At 44.4% G+C, this 14,166-nt stretch overlaps 1 protein-coding gene across 1 annotated transcript in view; it reads left to right on the plus strand.

Moving 5' to 3' along the window:
• Positions 1-14,166, plus strand: part of WDFY4 (WDFY family member 4) — a 93,887-nt gene that overhangs the window by 7,526 nt on the left and 72,195 nt on the right. Inside the window, 6 exon segments of the mRNA XM_087726733.1 lie at positions 1,080-1,261; positions 2,336-2,788; positions 3,591-3,692; positions 4,741-4,931; positions 10,853-11,434; positions 13,072-13,152. Of these exon segments, the coding sequence (XP_087582859.1) occupies positions 1,080-1,261; positions 2,336-2,788; positions 3,591-3,692; positions 4,741-4,931; positions 10,853-11,434; positions 13,072-13,152 (1,591 nt within the window).

Raw genomic sequence — 14,166 nt, forward strand, 5'->3', positions numbered from 1 at the left:
ACCGCTCACCCCACCCGCTCACCCCACCCTACCCACCTGCCCTACCCTGCCACTCTTCATCTTGCCTACTCGCCCACCGTTGCTGCCTGCCTTCCACTGTGGCACTGTCAACTCCTGGGCAGGCCTAGGCCGCCTCAAGTCCTGGTTGACTCGACTCCCGGCCCGGTATACCTGCCTCCACCACTGCCACTGCAAGCCCCAGTCAAGTGCTGGCTCCTGGGCCGGCCTAGGCTGCCACCTCAGGGTGGACACAGTGCGGCTCAGCTGCCTTTCAGACCCGGCTCTGGCCATCCTTCCACCCGGATGTCACCCACCTGCTCTCTCTCCGCCTCGGGTTACAGGACGCACAAGTCGCTGGCTCAGGCCTTCCCCGGCCTCCGCCCGCATGCCGCCCGCTCGCCCTCCGCCTCGGGTCGGGGAATGTGCCAAGCCCTGGCTCTGTCCTTCCCAGGGCCTCTGCCCGCATGCCGCCCGCTCGCCCTCCGCCTCGCTCACCTTCCGAAGGACAGCCTTGGTGGGGAGGGAGATGGCGAGGCTCAGCCGCCTTTCTTGAGAAGCCTCCAGCCGCTCGTAATTTGTGGCATGAGAAGCCTGTAGCCCTTGGTCCTTTTCAGCACAAGAAGCCTCCAGCCTCCACGGCCACCTTGGTTCTCGCTGGCGAAGAGGTGGCAGCTGGAGGCCTCTTGTGCTGAAAAAGAAGCAGTGGCTGCTCCAGAGGCTTCAGGGAACCACCTGAAGCCTCCGGAGGGCCTCCATGGGGGAGTGGGAGGGGGGCTCCTATAAAGCCTCTGGAGCCTGGGAAGGGCAAAAAAATGGCTTTTAAAAAAGGCTGAACTCAGAACTGAACCCAGCTGACAGGGCAACGGCTCGCGTGCCCTGACAAATGGCTTCGCGTGCCACCTGAGTCACGCGTGCCATCGGTTCGCCATCCCGGCTATAGGGCCTCCTGCCCTGAGCAGAGGGTTGGACTAGAAGACCTCTGAGGTCCTGACCAATTTGGTCATTGTATGATTTTTATGTTCTATGATTGTGTGTAAAATGATTCCTCCGCCAATTAAGTCTTCCAGTTGTGTTTCCAGATACGAAGGGCCACTGGACAAAAAAGAAAATGCCAGCATCAAAGAAACACTGGACTTAGTGACACAATTGGCACTTTGTGGGGAAACTGAGCTGAGTGTTTCATGCAATATAGTGTATCCACAACTGCCACAGTTTAATGACAAACTTCCACAACTTAATGAGAAACTGCCCCTTTCTTCTGGTAAGTAACTCAGGTACGAGTGAGTTAGGATAAATGGCATACAAATATAATAAATTATGTCATATAGAAGATTTTAATATAGCCTAATAAATGGAAGGGAAGTGGGAAACTGCCAATAATGTGAAACGCCACGTATTGTTATGCTTACTGACCACACACATGACTGTTCAAGAATTGCGACATAATTTTGTTTCAAGAGAATTAATATTTTATATTGCGTTTACATTTTCTGGTTTCATTGTTCCTTATAAAATGGATAGTAAAAGCTGAATCCTTAGCGATAGACTTGAGCAGAGATCTTTTTATTATTAAAAAGTAATAATAAATAAAAATGATTACTCTGCCAAGTGTTTATAAAAGTAAAAAATGGGACATAAATTAGATAAAACAATAAATATCCTTTATCTCTGTCACCAGTACTATCACATACAAACATACTTCTAACTAAAGATTTCCAAATTCAATTGGATTCTTCTTTTTAAAAAAAATCACACAATTAAATAACAGCTGTTAGAATATGTTGTATTTATTGAAGTTGTAAGAGCTGTGGTGGTGCAGTGGTGAGAATCCAGCATTGCAGGGTGAGTCTGCCCACTGCCAGCAGTTTGATCATGAACAAGTCAAGGTTGACCCAGACTTCCAAACTTCCGAGGGGGGTTAAATGAGGACCCATATTGTTGGGGGCAACAGACTGACTCTGTAAACCATTGAGAGAGAGCTGTAAAGCACGATGGGACAGTGTGTGTGTGTGTCTTTATTGCTCTTGCTCATAGTAAAGTGCAAAAGTACTTTCCTTCATGCTGCGTTTAAAGAGAATATGGGTGGAAGGGAAAATGGCCGGACGGTGTCCAAGAGACGCACCGTGAGGCCCCCTTGGAAAAGAGACGCAGGCTTCACCTGAGGAAGATTAAGAATGGCCATCAGGAAAGCAGACAATCCCTTCTTTCTGCTCTAGAGACCTAAGACCAACAGCTGCAATATAATGCATTTTCCTAGACTTAGCAGAAGGGAGGGAGCAACAATACTTTGAAAACTGTCACATAAATTGTTGGTAGGATTATTGTTTTTCCACAGGAAAAAGAATAAGGAACCTGAAGGCTTTCCAAGTACTAGAACTGCTTTTCCAGAAATCCAGCAACCCGAATCTCTGCCAGTACATTCTGCTTGTCCTGAAATCCCTCTGGACGTGGGACCCCATGAATTTCTTCCTGCTGGAGTGGTCTCTGCAGCCCATCTGCCAGTTTGTGGGGCTCATCCCCCTCAAGCCCTTCCGGGTCCAGGCCCAGTTCTTCCAGCTGGTGGAGTCCGTGGTGAAGGACCTGTCTTATCTCCCCCACGAGATCTTGAAGAAGATCCAGTGCCTGATCAATGAAAACGCCCGTCCCTCGTGCACCTCGCTTGCCTTGGGCTGCCTCCACAGCATCACGCAGAGGGAGCCCCTCTTGACAGACATCTTCAGGGACTCCGGACTTTTGGGAATGCTGCTTGTTCAGTTGCGCAAAGAAGCCAAAAGACTGATAAAGAAAGGTACCCTCTCTATTCAATAATAGCAATAGCAATAGCAATAGCAGTAGACTTATATACCGCTTCATAGGCCTTTCAGACCTCTCTAAGCGGTTTACAGAGAGTCAGCATATTGCCCCCAACAACAATCCGGGTCCTCTAAGTACACTAAATCTTTTCCAAACTGCGAATGGGTTGCCAGCAGTTCCACCCCTTTCTCTGGTTGCCTGTCAGAGCCCCGTCTGAAATTTACCTTTGTGTTGATCCTAACTTTGGCTGCCACTCACACCTAGACAATCCGTCCTGTAGGATGCGCTGCTGCTGCTTCCTCCTGCTGGACCTTCTTTTAGCGCCAGCAGAGGTTGGACGCCCTTCCCGCTTTCTAGGGGAAGGAAACATTTGCCCAGAGAAACGCTTGCTTCCTCCGCCTTTCCCTCCATCATTCGTGATACGTCAGCAGCTTTCTCCCAGGGGCTGATCTGAGACGTTACTCGCCCAGGGCTTCATTGGACCCTTCTCCCACTCCCCCCCACCACTTTCCCCCTATTTTTCTTGTTTTCCCTCAACCTCCCCCCCTCCCTCCTTTACAGGTTCCATTTTAACTTCAACACTCCCCCCCCCCCAATCTCCTTAACCAAATCCCGACGTTTCTTCTTTCTCGCACTGCTTGTCTTCCAAATCTGTTGCGCCTCCTCACCTCCTGAGGCGGCAGGAGGTCCACGTGAGCGCTGTCCTTCCGAGACTGTATTTTCCTGTTTGTGGAAAGGACAGCCATCCATGCCCAACGCTACTCACGAGGAAGTCGGTCTGGTTTCTTGTCATGCAGGAAGCACTCAAGCGAGCCCTCAGGTGTCGGAAGGGGAGGATCTCCTCAAATGGACTCTGAAGATGGCAGCCGCTCTGGTGGTGGGATCCGTCAGGAACACAGGTAAAGGAGAGGAGAACCCAGTTTCACTGGCCACCACTTCATCCGTCGCTTCTTCTGTCGAGCCTGAAGCCAGTGGATAGTCCAGTCACCTGGTAGATATTTCCTTTCCTAGTCTTGCCACGGCTACCTGGTCTGTGGAAGATTCAGGAAACTCTCCATGAAAATAAGAACCGGCCCTGGGAAAGAAAGAGAGGCAACCTTCTCCCCTTTTCTAAAGACAATGTCCTAACCTGCGCAGGGACTTAGGGACCTGGCTATGGATTCAGAGAAATCTTACAATTTTAGAGAAGCTTTAAGACAATTGCAAATTAATGTGTGCAACATAAAGCATGCTAATGTTGGGTTAGGCTAATTCAACAGAGGAAATGCAATTACTTTTCCTTTTCATGGAATCTTAAAGAAGGCCCGGATAACAGAGGGCTATTTCTGTCTCCATTTGCGTCTTTCCCTTCATTTTTCAACATTTTCCTATCTTTCTTAATCAGAAAAAAAAACCTTGAAAGGGGTGGGCAGAACTGAAAACGTTTTCATGGCCATTAGAATGGTCGTGACAGGCACCTTCAGAGATGCGTCCCCATCTTTCAGTGGAAAGAATCCATAGAGTGAGACAGGAAGGGAGAGATGGGCTGCAGAGAACGATGAGCCTTAGGGACCCAGACCTAAATACTCTGGAATTATTTACAGGATGCATTTACAGCAGCATAAGGCAATCTGCACAGCGGCAACAGCCACGGTGCCTTACTCCAAGGAGGAAATACTTAGAGCAAAAGATTGAGAAGGAGACTGCACCAATTTTGGCATATATTAACAACACCGATTTTTCAGGGTGGGGGAATAAACATATTAATATTTCACTTAAGCCATGGGCTTTACTCCTTTCATACAACGTTGCATTCATTGAACTCCTCAATAAAATGTGATTATTCTAGTAACTGCTCTGTGAACCTGGCCATATATTACAAAATAATCTATGAAATTATTATCATTAAGTGGCCATCCTTCTGCTTGGAACATGGCTTAATAGCAGGCTGTACGTGTGATTTCTCAGTGATTCTCAGGGACTACGGCATGGTGCCCTACATCAAGATCTATGTGGATAGTGAGGTGTACCGAAGTGATGCCGTGAACATCCTGGAGCAGGTGTCCATCGTCAACCCTGAGGAGTACATGAGCTCCGTTGTTGGGGCTCTCTGCTCCTCTACTCAGGGTGAACTACACTTCAAGCTGGATCTACTTAAAGTAAGGAATAGTAAACGCCAGATCTATCTTATCTGAAAGAGATGAGGGGTTGGGCTATGTTCCTCCACTAGGCCACGAATCATAGGGAAGTTCTAAACTATGGGAATATAGTTACTTTGCCTCGTAGGGAAATAGTTTATTGAAATGTGTCAGCAGTCCCTAAAACTGACCTCTAACTGAAGACTGAAAATACTGTTGGCATGAGGAAGAATTACTTGGTCATACGTCCTGCCCAAGAGTGGAAGTGATATGTCCGCCTTCCTTGGAAGTCTTCCCAAAGAGGGTGGGCGGGCACCCATTGTAAAATCTTTAGTAGCTCCTGCAGGGACCAGGGGTTTGTACTAAGAGAGTTCTCCTGCTTCTTCCGACTTTGTGAATGATGTATATCTGTGTTTCTGGCTATGGCTGCCCCTGAAGATATGGCCCAATATTGGACACATTTCTTGGCCTCTAAAAAGTTTCCTGCTGCTGCAATGGTCAATAACTACCCAAAGAAGGTCAATGGTCCATTAAAGGGATCAGGGGGGAAGACTGTTAAGGGCGATTATCCTTTTCAGTGGGCTCGTGAACAGCCAAGGTTTGGATACAGTCCTCAAGGACCCCAGTCTGGTGCTTTTATGAGGCCAAGAAGGCTTAAAAATAAGATGGGAATGATTGGAGTAGAGAGAGCAGATTTAGCTGGCGTGGCTATTTTTATTTCCACCTATCATTATCCGGAGGCCTCCAGATGTGAGGTGGCAGAGAAGAGGCTGCTCTCGGGGAGATGACCTCCTTGTCCAATTTCCACAGGATCCATTTGGCCATCGTGAAGAACAGAATGATCGTAAAGAGGCCCTTTGATTTATGACTTGCCATGCCTGGTCTTTGGCAGGATACGCTTAAATCTAAGTCAGAAGCGGTAGAAAGACAGGAGCAGCTGGCTACTGATTAGTAGAATCTCAGATTTTTCATATAATACACTATATTGCCATACTGCACTAAAAACAATATGTAGAGATGGTTGTTCATAATAACAATTTGACTAGATAGTGAAAAGGGTGAGTGTGTCAGGCAAAATGCAAAACAGAATTAATTAACCAAGTACACAGTAAACAATTTAGAAGTTAGATTTAACTTCCCATGTTTGGGATAAGAGCCATGGTGGCACAGTGATTAAAATGCAATATTACAGGCTAATTCTGCCCACAGCCAGGAGTTCGATCCTCACCGGCTCAAGGTTGACTTTCATCCTTCCTAAGTGCATTTATTCTCCTGTTCGTTGGTCCTATGTATGTGGCAGGACAGATTTTGCGTGGTATTTCGTAGACTCCTTGGTTTTCTAGCTGGATTTTGTCTTTGGGGTTTCTTAAGATGTTGGCTATTTTTTGGTCAGTGTTGAAGGCTGTCAAGACAAATAAAAATCAGCAAAATTCTCCACAAACACAATATCAAGACAGCCTTCAACACTGACCAAAAAATAGCCAACATCTTAAGAAACCCCAAAGACAAAATCCAGCTAGAAAACCAAGGAGTCTACGAAATACCATGCAAAATCTGTCCTGCCACATACATAGGACAAACAAACAGGAGAATAAATGCACACAACGCAGAACACAAGAACGCAGTAAGAAAAAAAGAAAAAACTTCCTCCCTTTTCCAGCACCTTAAAGCTGCAGGACATGAAATTATTTTGAAGGAACCAGGTTAATCTCCAAAACTGAACACTTCAACAAGAGAATAATTATGGAAGCTATCAAAATAGAGAAATACCCCCACAACATGAATAATAGCAATAGCAATAGCAGTTAGACTTATATAGCGCTTCATAGGGCTTTCAGCCCTCTCTAAGCGGTTTACAGAGTCAGCATATCGCCCCCACAATCTGGGTCCTTATTTCACCCACCTCGGAAGGATGGAAGGCTGAGTCAACCCTGAGCCGGTGAGATTTGAACCGCTGAACTGCTGAACTAGCAGTCAGCTGAAGTGGCCTGCAGTACTGCACTCTAACCACTGCGCCACCTCGGCTTCCCTAAAACGTGAGAATACCTCCCGCCTACCAGACATCTGGAAACCAGCCCTAGGCAACAAATGAGCCCCACCCACCACCCAGGCCGTTACAACATGAAACAACAATGGACACACAACCAGCACCAATCAGCACCAATCTACCAATCATGATACAACCACACAACCAATCATTCCACTTACTGAAACAAAGCCAGCACTCCGCACACCCCCACCAAGAGTTATAGAAATATGGCAGCTCTGATCACGCTTTAAGCCCCAAACCCTGAAGATGGCAAGTGAGATCTCGCTGAAATGTTTCCAAGACAATCTCAATCTTACATGGGAAAAGACCCAAATACAACAAGACCAGCATACCTACACCTTTGAAAATCTACGAAAACAAATATATCCATATATACATGTATATGTGTATATGTATACGTATACATGTATGCATGCATGTATGTATATGTATAAGTATATGTATATGTATATGTATATATGTATATAATTATATAAAGCCAATAGCACCTGTTGAAAGGAATTTTTCAAGAGTCCAATCATCCAGCAGGTTGGTGAAAGTAATTTACCTTAACCTACAGACTGATGCTACGGTGATACCTACTGATGGGGAAATGATTTGGACATCCTAGGGCAAGTCTATTTTCCTGAGTAAATGTGAAAAGAGGCAGTTTCTATACAGAATCTCTTATTGTTGAATTATTAGTTCTGGGAGGGATTCAACCTCCAGAATCTTTGCTCAGAATAATTTGAATCCCATTGATGAACCCTTTTCTTGTGTGCTCCTGATTCTTTATTTACATTTTTCATTTTCCCTAGAAGGCTGCAGAGGAAAAAATTAAAGCTATGGCCTCCGTATTAGAGAGAGTGGAAGGATTAACACCCCCCCTCACCCTCACGCCCGGATCCTCTCTGAACCCACCACAGCTACAGCTAATCTCACATTCTTCTTATCCCTAAGTTTGCTGCTTGCCTGAAATGATATAAAAACTAATGCAGCTTTGATGCCTAATTCTGACAAATTATAACTATATTAATACATAATACGAGAGAATGAATTTACTATCTATAGCCTTTGGGATCATGATTACATTATGTTCAAATTCAGATTGATTTGCTAATTTATATTTAGCTGTGAAACCCCAAGTGCGAGTGCCAGAGAGTTCCAGAGCGGCAGGCGGTGGGCAATTATGAGGAATAACGAAGAAAGCCATGCAGAAATAAATTTGGTTAGCTGTAACCTAGTTAGGGGTTTCCACTCCAGGCAGGCCTGTTACAGATTAAAGCCAGAAGAATAGACAATTAAATTGTAACAGAGTTAGAGCCAGAAGAAATGTGATTATGACTGACCTCTCCAGATTGTGTCAAAGCCATTCTGATACATCAAGGTCCACTTTATTAAGTTTACGCCTCTTCAGGAGTTACTGCCTGGTGTGATACATTAGCATGCAAACTGAATGGCAGTTAACTAAGTTTCCTCCTTGTGTCTCTGGCACACACCCTCCCCTCTTTCAGAGGATGAAGAAGGGAGGCGTAGCAGGGGGGGGGGGGAGAAGAGGCATAGGATGAAATTTTGAAATCATATATCTTTAAAAAATTAAAATCCCTTATACAGGAAACACATAGCTCATATCCTCCTAAGTTCACAAAAGACAATTTTCTTTTCTTTTTTTCAATCAAATTTTTATTTTTTATATTCTTTATACATACCGCTGCACGAATGATGTGGTATCTGGCTATCATACATTTCAGTACACATAAACATAATCTTATTACTCCTAAATATTACATTTCATTTCCATTATTTCATATTATTTATACATGCCTTTTGTCATCACCCTTCATTTCTAAACCTTCTTTCTGTCCCTTTGTATATCTTAATGCATTAATATATAATTGCTGTTATTCCCCTCTATTTTCTATCCCTATTTTAACTTTCCCCCCTTCATATCGCTATGATATTCAAAGATGTGTTTTTCACCTATTTTGTTGTTCATATTTCCTTAATTAAATCAGAATTTTATCCTTCATTCTTCCATTATTCAATATCTCCATATACAGTTTTAGTACCAATCACAATCATTTATAAATTTAAAGTACTTCTATTCATGATCTTTCCAATTATTCAATTCTACTATTAGTTTGTGTGTGTGTATTCCATTTAGGTTACCCTCATGTCTTATATTGTATCTGTATTTAGTCAATCTCTTTTAGCCCACTGTCCAGAGTTCATAAATTCAAAAAGCAAAACTTCCTAGTCACAATTTTAAATGTCTTATCAATAGTCAGTCCAATCAATTTAAATTCACCAGGAGATTACCCACGCCTCTTCAATTTACTTTATATGTTCAGTAATATTCAATGATGTTCAGGGACTCTCAACTGAAGTCCTTAGTTAATAATCAAATCCTTAGTGGTCTGGGAGTAGATCCATGTCCAACAAATATTTTCAGCCTTTTTAAATAGTTATTTCCAAGCTTGCATATTTCCCTTTGCATCGGTAGATGGCACTCTCGCTGCTGTCTGCTTCAGCCTCTCTGCAATGTTATTGACAGTTCCAATTTCAATTATTTTAAATTATAAATCTGATAATTGGGCAATATTTGTAAAAAGGAATTTGGGACTTTAATTCCAGCATTTTAAAATACTCTCAATATCACATCTTTTAACTTTGAGAACTAAGTTTATATTTATCATTTAAAAAACATTTTCTTTCTTTCTTCAATTCTCCGTTGTTTTTCCCTATATGCCCATTTACCGCTTCAACAAATAGCTTTAAATATGCTTCCCCCTTGGATTTCTGGGGTCAACTTCCAATAAAAAATATTTTCTCACCCGGATCACACTCCATTCACTTTTTCCACTCCAGCAGAGCCTTGGGTATTCCGGCTGTCCCCGGCTTCGTGGCGGCCATATTGGCTGCCGCTGCTCCTCTTCTTTGGATGAGCGGGATTTCCAGGTCAGGGAGGAGAGATGCGGCTCTCCTCTACCTGCCAGGTGATCCCCCTTTACTTCACCACCCCTTCAGGGTGGCTATGGCCCAAATTTGGACCCTTTGATGAGGAGAGGTCGGAGCCGACCATGGAGCTCGTAGATCAGGCTTCCGAAGGTGCCAGAAGTACAACCGGAAGCTCTAAATTCACAAAAGAAAATTTTCTGATGAAGTAAACTGTAGTTCACAAAAGATTATGCCTTTTAATAAAACACCTTACTCTGAAAATGTGTTACCAGATGCCTTTTGGTGAAAGGATAATTCATTTTGTCTATGATATGATAGCCGTAGCTTATGGTCTGACAATGCATGGACCAAAAGTCCTGGCTCTAATGACTCAAGCCATTACCCCCATGCAATTAGACTACTACAATGCATTCAATGTGGGGCTGCCTTTGAAGCTTGCCTACAGGCCATTGTTAGTTCAAAATACAACAGTCTATTTTGCTTGATTGGTCCTAGCCACTACAATCGTAAAATTCCTATTTTAAAGCCCAAGATTGGAGCTAAGGCTTATGAATTGGTGGCCGATAGGTTTTCAGGTGCAATTCAAAGTGCTTGTTGTTATGTATAGAATCCCATGCAAACTAATACTTACCGTATGTAGCTGTTCCTATGCTAACCAGAGCCAGCCTGCCTGAGGGACCCTTCAGGGAGAAGCTGCTTCTGGTGACCTCCAGGAACTGAGACCAGAAAGTCTTGTTTTGCTGTCATGCTTCCCATATCATTAACAAAAGGGCAGGCTGAACCCTTCTGTGGAGACTTTCTGGAAACCATCAATTTGGAGGACTTCAGTCAAGGCCAATTTTCTCTGGAGTCGGCTGCTGTTCTTTGCAAACCTTGTATACACGGTGATAGGTTCTTCTTTCCTTACCTTGTATACACGGTGATAGGTTCTTCTTTCCTTTTCCTCCCACGCCAGTCTCTGCTGAAGACCCTGGTGAGCCCCAAGGGTCGCTCCGCCTTCAGAACCAGCAGTGGCTTCAACGGGCTGTTTTCCCTCCTGGCTGACATGGAAGGTTCCCTGCAGGACCCGCCTTCGGGCGCCTGGGCCTCCTTCGGTCAGAGCCACATACTAGGACTGATCCTGCGCATTCTCCAGGCCATGGCAGCCGCTCTGTACCTGGACCCTGCCAATAAGGGCTTCTTCCAGGAGAACCGTCTCTTTGAGAGGATGGCGGAGGACCTCGGCACGCTTGGCTGCTTTTCAGCACAAAGGTGGGGACAAATTCCTACGCAGATCAACAAACATACACGGTCCTTTGTTGAGCTTTCAAATGCAGCTCTTTGCTCACCTGAGCTTTTCCCAACTCGGCTAAAAAGCTGCATCAGGATATTCAGCTTCCTTGATTCCATGGCCAGGATGAACCCCTTCGCCCTCAAGAGCTGCTTGGAGGAAACAGATCCTCCCCCCACATTGGGCGTTCGGAATGGGACAGAAAATCAGCAAGAAGATTCTCCGGGGAATCTTTGGGACCATAGAAAGTCTAACGAAGAAGCTGCCGTCCAGCTGCCAGAACCCCAGAACAGGTAGGCCGTCGATGGTTGCGATATATAGAAAGTTGAAAGCACTAATTTGGACGTTCTAATTATCCTATTTCTTACACGTCTTGGGGCCTGTATTTTCACGAGCGTACACATTTATAGATGTGTAGGTTTACCGAGAATACAAGCTCAAATGATGTAATGTTAATTGTAGACCTAAGTATACCCTGTGTTAGTCACACGGAAGGGGCACAATTATTTCAAGTGCAAAAAAGGAGGTTATTGACATTTTTTCTTTGCTATCACTTGCCATCAGCAGCTCCTCTTCTAAAGTATTTTCCCGTTTCCTTTAGAGAAAAGTGGTTTGAAGAACATCCTGGATAGGGCAAAAGGGTAGCCTGCAGTTGGATTTAGTTTCTGAACGCCATGGAAGTCCATTCCAGTTCATGCATATTTGGAAAATATAAATGTAAATGAAGCTCTGATCAAACTGACTGGCATTACTTCATAGCTTTCTGGATCTTTCTGCTTTCAAATAATCCTTAATTATAAGTGAAATTATACATGGATATGAGTCTAAATTAGTGTTCCTCACTTTGGCAAGATGTATGGATTTCACCTGCCAGAGTGTCCCCCAGCCGGTGGGACATCCACACATGATAAAGTTGCTAAGGTGGAGATTCCCTGAACTCTCGGCCCCTCTCAGCCCCATGATGTAGGTGAGGCCAAAAAGGGTAGAAACCTCCCCCCAATCATTCCTGGAAGCCTGCCCAACTTTCTACTAATTAAAATTAAAATGGGTTTATTAAGGGCGTTTCTTGTGCATGCTTAAGTCTCCAGAGTGTGCAGTCTTTTCTTGAAACACCCCCTCCCTTTTTTTTAGATTCAGCTGCATATGTTATCTAGATATATGGGAAGTCTTTGATTGCATAGATGGACTGTTTGTTAACAAAATTATAGATATTTAAAGTTGGATCTAAATTGCAAAATATGATATTTAGCAGCCTATAACAAGTCAAATAAGGACAAACAATTTATCATAAGGAGAGGCACCAAACAGTAATATTTCTTTTTCTCTTTGCTGTTTTTCTATCACCTTGGGAGGAGCCATAATTCATTCACAAAATTATGAAAAAAGGAGGCAGTTAAAGTTTCCACTCATTAATTTTGTTATAAGGCAGTTTCAAATAAGCAGACGCTTCTCAAATGTTGGGAAAACTGAATGCCTTCTTTGGTAACCTGGATGAAATGAGTCCTACTCAGACACAATGAAATGCCAGCCAATCCTTACAGAACACTACAGAATTAGGATCCCCCCCCCCCCCCCGGCTTCAGAAAGAAAGAACTGAAGCACAGGACACGCTCCTTCCCTTTTTCTCCGGAGGGAAAACGCTTGATGGAACTCCGTTGTGGAGCTTTGCCTTCCCCGGGGGTGGCTGGGAGGGGCCATCTTCTTCTGGGGTACCCTTGGCCACCAAGAAGGTTGCAAATTCTCCTCCCCTCCCAGTTTCCAGAAGAATTTGCTTCCCTGTTTTTATGCAAAAAATGGATGACAAGGACTGTGGCCTGGTTCCTACTCTTTTGTCTTGAGGCACACAAATGTACAGAAATGCCGTAGGTGTCATCTTCTCTTTTCTCTGAAGGCCACAAAGTGAGGACCCAGTGATTGTGTGTCCCGGAGCCCTGTGTGTCATGGTGACACTGATTGGCAAACTCTACAATGAAGCTTACCCTGAGGTAAGTCGACAGGTGAGGGAGACTCAACTTCACACAGGTGAGATTATATAGCCTAGCCTAGCATTAGCTCAATTGCTCCTTTCAAAATACCCTGTTTCCCTGAAAACAAGACCTCCTCGGATAATAAGCCCAGTCAGGCTTTTGAGCGCATGCGCTAAAACAAGCCCTCCCTGAAAATGTTGCAACGCGTCAGCAGCCATGAGGTGATCACGATTGTCACCTCCTGCACCTCAGAAACAGCAGGCCTCCCCAAAAATAAGGCCACGCGCTTATTTCGGGGGTCAACAGAAAATAAGAACCTGTCTTATTTCCGGGGAAACACGGTAAATAGTATTATGCAAAAGAGAAAAGTAATGAAAGAAAATGAAAGAAAAAAAAAAGAAAGAAAATTTATTCTACACCCCTCCGATTTACAGCGCCCTCTTTCATCTGTATTCATATCCACTTGATACTTAAATAAACCCACCCAACTGCAAAAAAAGAAGAAGAAGAAGGAATCGAATATCAGCATCCTCATCTGCACCCTAAGTTATATGCCAAGTACACCTTGCAAGGCACTCCCAAGTATGGAGGCTGCTGGTGAGGGGAGAGTCGCCCCATAAGAGCAGCCGTGGTGGGGTGGATGGACCGATGGGCAGGTTTGCCCCCAGACTTCATCCTGACGCAAAGTTGTGGGCTTATTTGCCGATTTGTAATTGCATCTCCTGTGCCCCCGTCAGACTCCGGGAGGGATGTGTAGGGAAATCAATCTGGGGAAACGAGACTAGTTTCCTGTCACCATTAATTTTTTTCACTAAAACCCTTTTTTCCTGGAATGAGCATCTCTGAAAACGGCACATTTTATTCAAAACAAGGCAATCTCATTATTGGCAGGACTGCTGTCATAATACGAACAATCAATTCCTTGTACTCCATTATGGCTCTATTGAATTTGTGAGGGCAATGCGGATTTACTGAGCCAAGATCTTCACGGTGTCATCCTTCCCCTTAACCTTGCTTTTTTGCTGAAGCAAA

This window comes from Thamnophis sirtalis, unplaced genomic scaffold, assembly GCF_051295495.1.
Source record: "Thamnophis sirtalis isolate CommonGarterSnake01/CBP01778 unplaced genomic scaffold, rThaSir2_p1.2 scaffold_12, whole genome shotgun sequence".
Taxonomy (NCBI): domain Eukaryota; kingdom Metazoa; phylum Chordata; class Lepidosauria; order Squamata; family Natricidae; genus Thamnophis; species Thamnophis sirtalis.